Here is a 12,491-nt window from a genome sequence, read left to right on the forward strand (position 1 = left end):
GAAGAAAGAGCTTGGACATAGAGAAGCGGGACGGGGTGGTCTTAGGGGCGCTTGGGGCTGGCCAGGAACCCCATCTTCATGGGAAGTGGTCGAAGAGTCTCAGATGTGTTTCGTGCTCTTGTCAGGGAGATGAGAGTAAAGCATTTTGTGATGTCGAAAAGTTGCTGTGTAAAATCTGCAACTGGTGCTACCCCGGGGATTAATTAAGCTTAAATTTAAGTTTCTGAACGTGGGAATTGTGTGCCTTGTAAGGAGTTGGGGCCGGTGGGAGGGAAGGTGATGGGAAAAGTCTGAGGGAAGCTGGGTCCGTGTTTGATAAGTGCACGGATGCTTTTCAGCGTTGCTCAGATGGCTCCTGCAAAGAAAGGTGGCGAGAAGAAAAAGGGACGCTCTGCCATCAATGAGGTGGTAACAAGGGAATATACCATCAACATTCACAAGCGGATCCATGGCGTGTAAGTCCTTCTCTCTATCAGTGAAATTGGCTTTACGTAAAGTGGCTTTTGGAAGTTAGTTTGGTGGGTTTTAAACGGCAGAGCGCAACAGTCCTTACCAGCACCCATGCTAAACATAACATAGTAAGTTATAGAAGTGAAATACTGTTCTAATCAAATGATTGGCTCTGTGCTTATCACTGCATTGTGTGAGGTGTAAATTGGAGTATGATTTGAGTTAAACGCAATTTGTTGTGTATAGATGAGAGTAACTTTTTACCTGACAAAATGCTGAACCTCATACAACTGTGTAGTAGTAAAGTGCTTGAGAGGACTTGTTGAGAAACTGCATCTCCCTTTGATTGTCTTTGTGTGTGTATGGCTACAGTCAGGTGGAAGAAAAACGTATCTGAATGAAAACAATTGGTGAAATTGCTGAAGTTAACTTAGAACAGGAGAGAAACAAGACAGTGGACTATCGCAAAACCAAGGGTGAGGACGTGAGGCAGTGGTACCTTTAAATGGCAATAAGATGTTCTGGCCTTGCCTGTTGATTGTTTATGGCAATTCAGTCTATTTTTAATGCTGATGATCCTGCTATCCACTTGTTTGGGACGGTTTCTTTTTGGGCATGAAGTACTAGGGGTGAAATACTTTTTGTTTAATGCTTGTCTCACTTGTAATCACTCACCCACTCCCCATTTCTCGCACTAAATCTTAACAGCAGTGTGCAAATAATGCTAAATATAACCCACTGTGGGACCCCAGACACTGCTGATGCTAGTCGCATGTGACAGTGTAGGTATAATATATATGGCAAAACACCTCACAGTGCAGGTGTAACTTTTAGTGTAAATGCCCAGCCATGTAGAATCTGTCCATAACAGGCATGAGACATGCTACTTTTTTAAAAAAAACAGTTCTGATGGTGGTATTGGTGCAGTCCTCCTAATGTGAAGAAAGTAACCATCAAATACTGTTTAGCAGAAGCTGTCATTCAGAATAGCATCAGTTTTGTTCTGCCGTTTATTTCAATACTGATACGATTCCGTCAAGTTTGTATTACTACTGTTGCGCTGCTTTTCTCATGGGCCTTTTATTCAGAGTATCTGTGAAAGCTCTGATCTCCTCAGTCGTATTGCGGTAAGTTCTGATGTCAACATGACTTAAGATCCGGGAAATCTTGCAGTTGCAAAATTTTACGGAAATTATTCTACAGAAGTATATGTGGTTTCTATTAGGCATAAACATTAAGGTTAAGAGCTACCTACCAGAGTAAAGGTCTTGCCAAACTGTGATGCAGCTATTGAATGGCTGTTGAACAGAATTCTTTGGATTGTATGTTTAGAGAATGTCAGTAGTTGAGTGCTGCAACAAGTGTCCAATGCTGACAGTTGCCTGAAGTTAAAGAAACGGCTCTTGTGTTTGTTCTAGGGGCTTCAAGAAACGAGCACCGCGTGCTCTCAAGGAAATCCGTAAATTTGCGATGAAAGAAATGGGTACTCCTGATGTTCGCATTGACACCAGGTTGAACAAAGCAGTCTGGGCGAAAGGAATAAGGTAGGTTTCTGCAACTTCCCTTACTGGATGAGGAAGAACCTTGTAACTGTGTATGTGGAGATACGGGACTTGGAGGGGGGGAAAAACTTGTATACTTCTTGCAGTATTTGCATTTTCTTTGCAAATGCTTCCTTTCTTACAGTGTGCATGCTAAGCTAGTATTTCTTTCACCTCTGTGTTCTGGTCAGCCCCATCAGCGTATTTGCAGCAAAGCTTTGGCAAAGTCTGGAATTGGAAGAACTTCCTTCTACCTCTAATAAGAATAAAGCAAAGGAAAGAAGGAATGTGGGTTTGGGCCAGGGGGAGAGAAAAGGTTGGGGCATTGTAATACTGTAGTACCCCAATCCCTATTGCAGCAGACAGTTTTGAGAAACATGGCTTTTTAGCGATACCTACAGCGCCAGGGTAGGTACCTGGGATTTCTGTAATGTGTTTAAAGAGGATGACGTTTCGAAGCATGCTGAATTGATAAATGCTTCACAAAGAAGTAATGCGGTGTGTTTTAAATAGGGCCGTTAATCTTGTCTTGAAAGTACAAATTATAAGTAGTTTGGGGGCCAAAAAATTACAGCTTCTGTTAAATCACTGCTACAGAGGCAGCTGATTGGGCATTTTGACATGTATGAAGGTGGTCCAAAAGGACTCCTGTGAGGAGTGGGACCTCTTAACCATAGTAAAAGGTTAACTGGTAGGGATTAGTACTGTGAGTGATACACTGTGTACACATGAACCCTTGTTTTAAACCATGTCTTCTAGGAATTGGATTCCTAAGTCTAACCTATGACATATTTAGAATCCTTTACCTGGGAGTTGTGTGTTTAGGCCAACCCTGCCTTCAAAAACAGAGTGGGAAGATGGCACTAAGTTACTGGGCAGGGGTTCACTGTCCTTTCTGTTGAGCTGTTCTAGTTCATATGTAATGAAGAAGTTGCAGTTGAGCCGGGTGACAGCATAACTTCAGAGCTTAGTAGTGAGGCTGCTAACCAAGACTTCCTTATATGAACTGTTACAAGTGCAGTCTGTGGAGCAAGGGGTCATCACATCTGTCTTTCCAGCGTGAATTTAACTGAAGTTTTCACTAGTTAGAATGGATAATGCATGCAAAGTAAAATATCTTCCTCTGGAAGAATCAGGAGAGGCTAATGTCAGCTAGTATGATAGTCAATGATCGCTAAGTAAAGTAGTGAAAAATGCTTTTGACTTGTCGCAAGAAGGGAGTAAATCGAAGCAGGTTCCTGTGTCTTGGTTACTGTATGCATCTGGTTTAGTAAGTATGCTCTTGAGAAAGTACAGCAAGGAGGAAGTTTCTTCACATATTCTGTGGAGCAAAGTACTCTGAGCAGGAGTTTCCTAAAATCCCGAGTTCATTTGAGGGGGGGGAGGGTACCTGAAAAATGGTGTGGATAAGTAATTTTGTGCCTTCCCTCAGCTGCGTATTTTGGGCAGCATTACGGGAGGATGCTAAGCTGTGACTTGCCTATTACGAACAAAATCATCTAAGTGATTGAGTTGTGGTTCCATGGGCCTTGTGAGGAAGAAGTGTTTATCAGTTGTATACTCATTATGAATAAGATCTTGGTTCAGGTCTAATGCTTACTGGAATTTCCACATGACTTCTGGCATACGGATTGGGCAGTACTCTGACTGTTGACAGGGGCTTCAGGCTTTCAGAACAGATTGTTGTTTTTTTTTTTTACCCTCACTATTTTCTATTCTAGTAAGAATTGCTTGTTAGTAACAGCTGCTTGCTCATCATATTCATGCTGTGCTTCATGATCATCTTCATAGTATATTTCCTGGATCAGTAGTGGACTGATGATGCACTTCTGACTTTATGCTCCCACTGAATTACGGATTCATCTTATTCAAGGCTCAGTTAAATCTTACCTGCTCACTTTAACAAAACTAAAAACCAAAACAAAACATACCTCTAAGGCAAATAGTACAATCTCTAAGGTGCAGGATTTCACTTGTTACGGTGCTGAGATGATAGAAACAGAATTGACTCATCGTGTCTTTGCACAAATAAGCAAAGCTTAAGAATTTGAGGGAGGGTAGTAATCGTGGAGCAAAGAACTTTTATTTCTTTTCTATCAATTCGCAGGTTTCAGTATGTATTTTACTGAAAATTAGTCTGTGATCTTCATTTTAGGAATGTTCCTTACCGTATCCGTGTGCGTTTGTCCAGAAAGCGCAATGAGGATGAAGATTCACCAAACAAGCTATACACACTGGTTACCTATGTACCAGTCACAACATTCAAAGGTAAGGTTGCATGCCATCTCTCTTCATTCGTGCCATCTTTTTCTGAGCAAGTAGCAAAGTGGGACAGCTGCTCGAGGCCGCAGTGCAAAATTCAGATGAAAAGCATGCTGAAGGGGTCAAGCTGCTGGCTTGAACTAGCCTCTGGTGCGGAGAACAGGGCTGCTAGCTTGCCTGATCAGCATTAAAAAATAAGTAACAGAATTTAGTGAAATAGTCATGTGAATTTTGAGAGAATAAAAACACTGGCCATAGTTGTTAGGGTAGCTTTAAGTTTGGTATTTTTCCCTATATAAAGTACATTCTCTGATGGCAAAAGCTCAAGCAGGTTGAGCCTTTTCTACTTGTCATTTGAGAATTGTCTTACTTGCAGAATTGATTTAACATGAAGTTTTTGTTTTAACATTTGGTGAAATACTGGCCTATGTAGTTTCCACTTCCCAGAAGTAGATCATCAAACTAGCTTTGAAACTGTAGGTGCACCTTCTTGTGAAGACTTGCATGTACATGAAGGGAATTGTCCTAGTAATTGGCAGTGATACAATTTCTTGTTTTGCAGGTCTACAGACAGTCAATGTGGATGAAAATTAAACTGATTTTCATTACAATAAAAGGATAAAAAGTTTATTCCTAAGTTGTTGTTTTACTGTCCAGTCTCTTCAAGCTCTCATCCATGAAGCGTTGAGTTGAGCAGGTGACAACATCTTAAAGTATCTTGCTTTCTTTGGGCTTGTACATAATGGTGTAATTTTCTCAATTAAAGATACTGTAGACTGCTGTTCCCTGTGAATGGAATAAGGAGGAGATGTGAATGTTCCTATGTGGGTGGCAAAGCCCTAGTGTTTTTGGTTTGTTCCTTTGGGAATAAAGAGCCACTACGCAGGTATTTTAAGGTAAGGCCAAATTTGTTAAAAAACAAAACCAACGAACAACAGCAACAACCCCAAACCGCCAAAACTGTTAGATCAGTACTTCATATACATAATCTCCTGGGGACGAAGTACACGCCCGCTATGCGGTCCCTTGCTGGTCTCCTGGGCAGAATCAATAAGCTGCTCCCAAGCAGGTCTGTGCCCTGCACTGAAGCATGGGGCTCTGACCAGTGAATTAACTGTTGGCACGCTAGCTCAGGGAATTTATTTAATGAAGTAGGGACTAAATGCGCTTACCTTCCATAAATCAATAAATACTGTCAATGCAAGTCTAGTACAAAAAGGGTTTATTGAAAAGTGCATGTTTTCACAGACCAACATCAGAAGCACAGTCCATGTACACTTAACATTTCAGCGAGACATACAAATGGGAATACAATCAAATATATTAAAATAGTTTCAATTACCAGCATTGAAACAGTTTAAGTATTAGTGCAAAAAAGGCAACCCAAACAAACTGCGGACAGTAGCTGAGAAGTGTTTTCCCCTGTTTTAAAAAAAAAAAAAAAAAAAAAAAAAAGACACCGGGAGCCAGCCTCTGCTCCCCCAGTATAGAAGAGGGCTTCAGTGTCTTCACACTGTAGACAGATGTTTCCTTTTACATTCAAAACAAGAACAACATAATTAATAAATCAATGGCACAAAACAAACCTCCACACCCTTTAGCTTTTAAAGCTCTTGAACTGAAAACCACAGACGAACAAATTGTTTACCAAAAGTCCACTGCTAACTGAAAGCCTTTTACAGTATGTGCTTTGGCATAATTTCAGTGCATTTCATTTTGGACAGGTTTGCCACTACTGTGTGTTTAGTTTTGTCTGTTCACCCCACGACTGGCAGCTCATGCCATTTGGTTTGAGACTGTATTGGTTTAGCTTTGCATTCTCAAGTTTTGGCTTCAGTTCTAAGGGTTTTTCAAAGAAGTTAACTAATGACTGTTCAGTCAAAAGGGATGCTAAAATATGTTCAAAAGAGACAGTCCAGTCGCCTTCAGTCACAGGTGAAGGCTGAGAGTCTTTGTGAGGGGTCTTCACAGTGTCGGTAAAAACAGCATCCTGGTCTGAGGCAGAGGCCTCGGGCTGCAGGTCCTCGGTGAACTCATCTGATCCGCTCCCCAGGCTGATGCTTCTTTGTCCTACTTCTCCGATCTGAAGTAACAGGGTGGTCACAGTGGCAATGGCTTGATACAAATCGTTCTCCTCTGGGTCTTCATGAAACATGCTATACAAGGTTTTGCAGAACTGAATGAACTCCCTCTGTCAAGGATGAAAAACCAACATCAAACTACTGAACAGCCACGCGATGGGTAACTGTAGGAGTCAGGCGAGGGCACAGTAATGCAAAGGAAGGCAGAATCTGTGTACGTTTATATGCTCATTTATAACTTCTGCCTGCTTTTAAAAAAAAATGCTAGCAAAGGGATTTGAACCCCCACTAGTGCTAGGAAACCTTGGCGCTGCAAATTAAAAAGGGAACAAAGCAGAAAAGTATTTTGCTGCATTGATGAAGGAGATCAGAAGCTCCCGGATGACCAAAGGGCAAGTGAGATACAAGGCAAGGGATACCATCGGTTAAGGGTGGGACGGGCAGCGGTTACACAGCATGCATTACAACTAAAGTAGCTGTCCACAGGCCTGCAAGCAATGTCCCTTCTGTTTTTCTCCCATTTTTCCCCAGATTTTTCTTCTGCTAATAAAATTCAGATATCTTCCCTGCCCACCCCCTTTCTCTCCGTCCTTCCCTTGCTCACCCATCACAGATGATTATCAGGCTAGAGAGAATGTTTCCATACCCTACTATGCAATTTGTGAGCCCTCAAGTTTCTTGCAGTCATAGGGTGGCTAAATTCAGGGTGGAATGGACTGCAGGAAGTTCTGGCAAGTGATGCCTTTATGAGAGATTACGTGGCCCTGCCGAGCTGACAGGTCAGGTTCGTGCCACCCATTTAAAACTTTAGCAACGGTAGCACAGAAGGGATTCTGGGTGTAGTCCCATTTTTCTTGGCATCTCCGCACATTTGTTTGTTTTACTAATATGGGACTCTGTTTTTGGTTTGGTTTGGTTTTTTCCCCCTCCAGTAGATTTCCTTACACCAACAACATACACAAAGCTCTACTGGCATTAGGGAGGAGATGGTGAGATGATGAGAGCGTTCGGCTGTCTGTCTTCAGGCAGTTCTACTCAGCCTTTGGCTAAGACAGGGCAAGTCCCAGTTGGTGATGGACTAAGAAAGAAGTTACTGGTTTGGTGGAGAGGAGGTCAAGGAAGACAGAAGAGCAGTATGCATTCTCAGGAATTTTGGGGGCTTAGGAGGAGGGCTTTTTCCAGCCGGCACAAGCCTCTTTTCCAGCCTGTTACACTGCAGGTGAGGGTGAGCCTGAAATTCAGCTCAGGCTGAAGTTACACTTTCTCAGAAAGAGCTAAACTGTTGTAATCAGACATTTCATTTTCAAGTACTCTCCTCATCTTTAAAAACAGACTACAGTCTCTGAAGTACATACCTGGCTCATTTTTGGCAATTCTTTTTCAGTTTTAGTATCCTTTTCTTTGGCTAGATCCTTCAGCATCTGCTTCAACTGCTTTTGGTAATCTACTGCATCACCTTTTTTTGGAGCAGACACAAAAAGGAGAATTAGTTTTCAAGTCTCTGGAGTAAACTGACATTTTAAATTAAACCCCAGAGAGAAGAGATAATAGAGCAGGGTTAACAAATGGAAAGTTGGTTATCATCTCATATGCACACGCATTAGAGAACCATTTTGGACATACCATTCGATTTTCCAATGACTAGTGGTCTTGAAGTTGACAGCAAAGGATTCTTTAATGGTGACTGGCTGTCTCGTTCATTTTCTGTGAGAGCTATCAAAAAAAAAATGTGACAAATGTAATGATTAATCCTTCGAATGCTGCATAATGGTTATTTATGCTTTTGAAATTCACATATTTGAAGAAAGCAAAATAATTGGGCAAAGATGTTTTTAAACAGTACTTCATTAAATCATACTGTAAAATTATGTTAATGTAAGTAAGACTGGTGCTGCACTGAGAGAGTCGTCGGAAGTTTGCCAAGAATGGCACGTTTAATTAAAAACTTTGCGCAGAGAAAGTACCACAGAATTTTGTCCCCTAATCAAAAGTGGATCAAGATGTGATAAGGAGATTTCTACTGTACACAGAGTACAAAAATGTTATTTCAGTTCCTATTTTGTCTAGAAGTAACCATATAATTGGCTGCAAAAGACCTCTGAATGCAGCAGATGTGAGCCTTGACATTGTGTATCTATAAATTTCATCCAAAAAGGTTTTGACTGGAGTGATTTTTAAAATGCAGTCAGCGTAATTACAAACGCACATCCTATATGCTCCCAGCTGAAGAAAGCAAGATAGGTTCTTCATTAAGCAGCCTTTTCCCAAAAGCTTTAAGCAAGAGATTTTTTGGGAAACTGAAGTAATTCATTCCCTTTCAGATTTCTTACCCGGTGGGATATGCAGCTTATATAGTAACTTTATCTTTTCATTCATTTCTCCATTATACATAACATCTGCAAGGAAAAAAAAAAAGAACAAGAAGGAAGTGGACCAGAGCATTTACTTCCACAGTTTAAAATAAATCAGGCATCTCCCTCTGCACAAAAGATAATTGTTTGCATGGACAATACATGAAAACATATGGCCGGTGTATTACATGGAAATATTTTAAGTTGTGCCTGTCAATGAGGAACAGCAGGTGAGAGCCATCTGGTTTGTTCTTTGTTCTTGTAAAATAGACTGGGAGTAGCTAACCCTATGGAGCTTCAGCATCGTTTAAAAATATCGAGGAGGATGGCAGGCAATCTAGCGGAGGCTGTTTGCTGCCAGAGATTAACAGGAATGTGAGAGGGGAGAGACAGAAAACTCCCTTTGGGGCCGTTGTATTCTTAGTATTTCTCCCCTTCAGCCCTTACTGCTGTTCTATAGAATAAGCCCAAAGGAGATAACTACTTCACATGTAATATCATTCGTATTTTCAATGACCAGTAGAAATTAGATTCTAAACTTTTTAAAAACTTTAACAATTTTTTTTTAATTTAAACTTGTATCCCTCTAAGAATCAAAATCAAATAATATAATACAGGGTGCCTTGGTTCACATCAAAAAATTCTAAAAAGCTTAAGTGGCGAGAATACGGATTTACTGATTTTTACTGAAGCTTTGAATGTTGATGAGTTTTTTTCACTTGCAGTCAGGCAACAGTTGAGACGTGGCACTTTCTTCTTCACCCAGATTTTGGGATGGGCAGCCTCATCTCATTAGAGCAGCCGGTGGCCTCAAGACCAGCCCCAGCGCAGCTCTCAGACCCTGCTGGCCAGATTTTTTTTTTTGTTCTGCTTATTGTCAACATAGAAGGCAAGCAGCAGTCGGCTGTCTAAGTCTTCAAGAAGTGGTTACAAAGAGGTATACCGAGATGTCAAAGGTATACTGAGAGCAACAATCCGGTAGAGAAGACTTCCTAGCATTCCATGCAGACCCAAGTATAATTTTAATTCATAAAATATTTTCAACAAAATTACTATTGTCCAAGAAATGAAATATTTTCATACAATATTCAATCATGTCCTTAGGCTGTCTTTTTGACCTCAGGTGATTGGAACACAAACAATTAGTAAAGGTCACTGGTTAGGCTAATTACAAGCCCAAGGAAACCATCTGCCCGCATCCTCCCCTGCCACTTGTATGGCATTTTAGCACCCATGTCCCACCCACGTGCCACCCCCTGGCTCTGCCCACCTTCCACCCCGCAGAGCAGCCGATACCTAAGCAGCTGGCCAGCCCCTTGAATTCAATCAGCCGGTCCATGTTCTCATCCAGGAGCCGGAAGGTCCTTTGGGCGAGGACGTCAGTGTGTTCGCCGCAGGTCCAGGGCGAGACCAGCCTGTACAGGTTAGCGAACTGCTGGGCGTCGATGCGGTACTGCTCGGCGTAGGGTCTGCTGGGGTCGTGTCGCTCCACGACCGGACTCGTCGTTTCCCAGTAACACCTTATTAAATGTTCCTTCTAGGAGAAATCAGAAGCAGGAGAGGGGGGATTGCGGTGTGCAGTACTAGAGCGAGCGCAATCAGAAAAAGGCATTCATACCAAAGTATGCTGGAAAAGCTCAGAACTCTTTGTGCGAGGTGTTATAACGATATCAAGACCATTCCAGTGAGAAAAAGCAAAGTATGAACCTTTAATTAGAGCAGCCAAGCACTCTCATGATTTCCAATGGATAATTGATAAATTTGAAGGGAGACCGGGTAGACTCCTGGAAGAAATTCACTGCAGGCTACTGACACCATCAAACCTGTCCCGGGATGTCTCTAACCACCCACAGGTACAGAGGGTTGGAGAAAATCCAGGGTAAGTGTTATACAGGCTTGACCTGCTCACTTACCCTCTCTCAGACCTCTCCATTTGGGTACCGTACCTATTAGTCTGTCCTTAGGGACAGGCTGATGCAAAAAAAAAAGTCCTAACAAAACAGGGGAGCAAGGGAGCTAATGAAAAAGGAACCACCACCAAGAAACAAAACGAGGAAAGGCGAGGAGTGCAAGCCAGTCAAAGCTCAAAAACAGAGCAGCAAGGAGCAGGACAGAAGCACTGAGGAAAAGGTCCCAGCAGCATCATCTTACAACCACTAATGGAGGGAGGATACAGCTGCTCTTAGCCACAAAGCTACATTAACACTAAGAAGATACTACAGTCATATTCTCAGTACCTCCTATTTATGGCTATGAACAATACACAAAAGAAATGGTCCATTAAGGGCGATAAATACATGCTCGGACCTTTAAATCAAGTATACTTGTAATGTCCTTGTCTCCAGATAAGTTTTATAATAGTTCTTTCAAAAAACAGTCTGACAGAAAGGAACTGAAGTAGAAACTGCTTTGAGTTCTAAAAAAAAAATAAAACTATTAGAAAATTGGGAGCAAATAGCAAGGACACAGGTTTGTGGGGATTTTGTCTCCCCACCGAAAACAGAGTCTGCCTTTAAAGAGCATTAAGAGACCAGGACTTAAAAGTACTGCCGAGCTCCCAGTGAGCAGAGCTACGTATTATTTAATTTATTCTTCACATGAACATTACCAGAACCAAATTTCTCATGGACCATTTCCAAGCAGCAAGTTAAAAAGGAAACTGTGAAGCAAATTTTCTTTGAAGGATCAGTACGTTACTATTCCTTTTCAACAACTGGGTAACCACAGAAAGGACAAAATGACAAGATCCCATCTGAATAGTACTGCCCAGGCAGAGGACAGGAGGTCTGAGGCAGCACTGCAAAGCAACACCTGGAAATTATGCCCAGAAGCCTCAAATAGGTGCATCCCCTGCTTTTCAGGAGACCAACCTTGAATAAGTCATACAATTCCTCTAAATCTTCAGGAAGAATCGAAACATCTGGGATGACAACTCGGAGCTTAAAAAGAAAGAAAATCTCGTTAGTGACAATCGTTTCTCCCATCATCAATGACACAAGCAGGCCCACAAGCCCCACAGGGACTGTACTTATGTGGTACAGCTAAAAACTGCAGTATTGAGCAATCTTTGCAATTTTTCCCCCTTCTTTAGGTTCACCAGTTGGACAGATCCGTGAAAAGAGAAATCCCTCAAGGGCTATTAGAAACAAAGACGGGAGGTCCCTATGCTACAGGTCACAGGAGGCAGGGGACGCATCGCATCGCACTCACTCTCTTCTTATACTCTTCCCCGGGCATCTGCCTAGGCCCATGGGCAGAGACAAGGCGCTGGGCTGGAAGGTCCTGCAGTTGTTCTTAACGTTAAAGCCACCCTAGAAAACAATGTACGTGGCCGCAAAAGAAAAACCAAACTCATCAGCATCCCAGGAAAGAGCTTTTTCCAGAGTTGGTAATGATTCTTCCTTTTTTCAAGATCTGGTGGTGCCTTTTAAAAAAACGAACGCCATCTGCCTCCAGAGAGGAGACGTTAAGCTACCTCAGTCCAAACAATGCCCTACTCACCACATTTTGCTTGGTTGTGTCTTCGTGGCTCTGCAGGACACGGATTCGGTGTTTATAGCGCATGTGCTCTATCTGTGCCACAGAATGGTCTCCAAATTTCTACAAGGGAGGAAGAGAAGTTTATTATTTTTGTAGTATTTTATGATATTTGCATTTCTCGTTTACTGGAAATACTTTTAAAGTATTGTTGAGTCCTTGAAGGAGCATACCCTGTCTCTAATTGATCTGTCAGTGTAGGTATTTTTACTACACCTAGCCTTGTGCATTTGAGCACTTAGTCAAGGAATCTGTAAAGATGTGTATTA

General features: G+C 41.9%; 2 protein-coding genes across 2 annotated transcripts in view; one reads left to right on the forward strand and one right to left on the reverse strand.

Moving 5' to 3' along the window:
• Positions 1–343: 343 nt before the first annotated feature.
• RPL31 (ribosomal protein L31) lies at positions 344–4,869 on the forward strand. Its single transcript, XM_009698366.1, has 4 exons — positions 344–455; positions 1,869–1,994; positions 4,147–4,259; positions 4,816–4,869. Exons 1-4 carry the CDS (start codon positions 349–351, stop codon positions 4,845–4,847), a joined length of 378 nt encoding a protein of 125 aa, XP_009696668.1. The 5' UTR covers positions 344–348; the 3' UTR covers positions 4,848–4,869.
• A 954-nt stretch (positions 4,870–5,823) lies between these two features.
• The window catches only part of TBC1D8 (TBC1 domain family, member 8 (with GRAM domain)), a 35,942-nt gene continuing 29,274 nt past the window's right edge, over positions 5,824–12,491 (reverse strand). Inside the window, exons 14-20 of the mRNA XM_009698367.1 lie at positions 12,187–12,285; positions 11,556–11,624; positions 9,982–10,222; positions 8,665–8,730; positions 7,958–8,047; positions 7,690–7,790; positions 5,824–6,444 (exon numbers count right to left, since the gene is read on the reverse strand). Of these exons, the coding sequence (XP_009696669.1) occupies positions 5,986–6,444; positions 7,690–7,790; positions 7,958–8,047; positions 8,665–8,730; positions 9,982–10,222; positions 11,556–11,624; positions 12,187–12,285 (1,125 nt within the window). The 3' untranslated portion in view covers positions 5,824–5,985. The remainder of the gene's footprint in view (positions 6,445–7,689; positions 7,791–7,957; positions 8,048–8,664; positions 8,731–9,981; positions 10,223–11,555; positions 11,625–12,186; positions 12,286–12,491) is intronic.

Source organism: Cariama cristata, unplaced genomic scaffold (genome assembly GCF_000690535.1).
Source record: "Cariama cristata isolate BGI_N322 unplaced genomic scaffold, ASM69053v1 scaffold30434, whole genome shotgun sequence".
In the NCBI taxonomy this organism is placed as follows: Eukaryota; Metazoa; Chordata; class Aves; order Cariamiformes; family Cariamidae; genus Cariama; species Cariama cristata.

Excerpts from the sequence above, each read along its gene's own strand:
- RPL31 (XM_009698366.1), top strand. The coding sequence starts at position 349 with ATGGCTCCTGCAAAGAAAGGTGGCGAGAAGAAAAAGGGACGCTCTGCC. Across the intron at positions 1,995-4,146 it reads GTCTGGGCGAAAGGAATAAG|GAATGTTCCTTACCGTATCC; the intron begins GTAGGTTTCTGC and ends TCTTCATTTTAG. Across the intron at positions 4,260-4,815 it reads ACCAGTCACAACATTCAAAG|GTCTACAGACAGTCAATGTG; the intron begins GTAAGGTTGCAT and ends CTTGTTTTGCAG.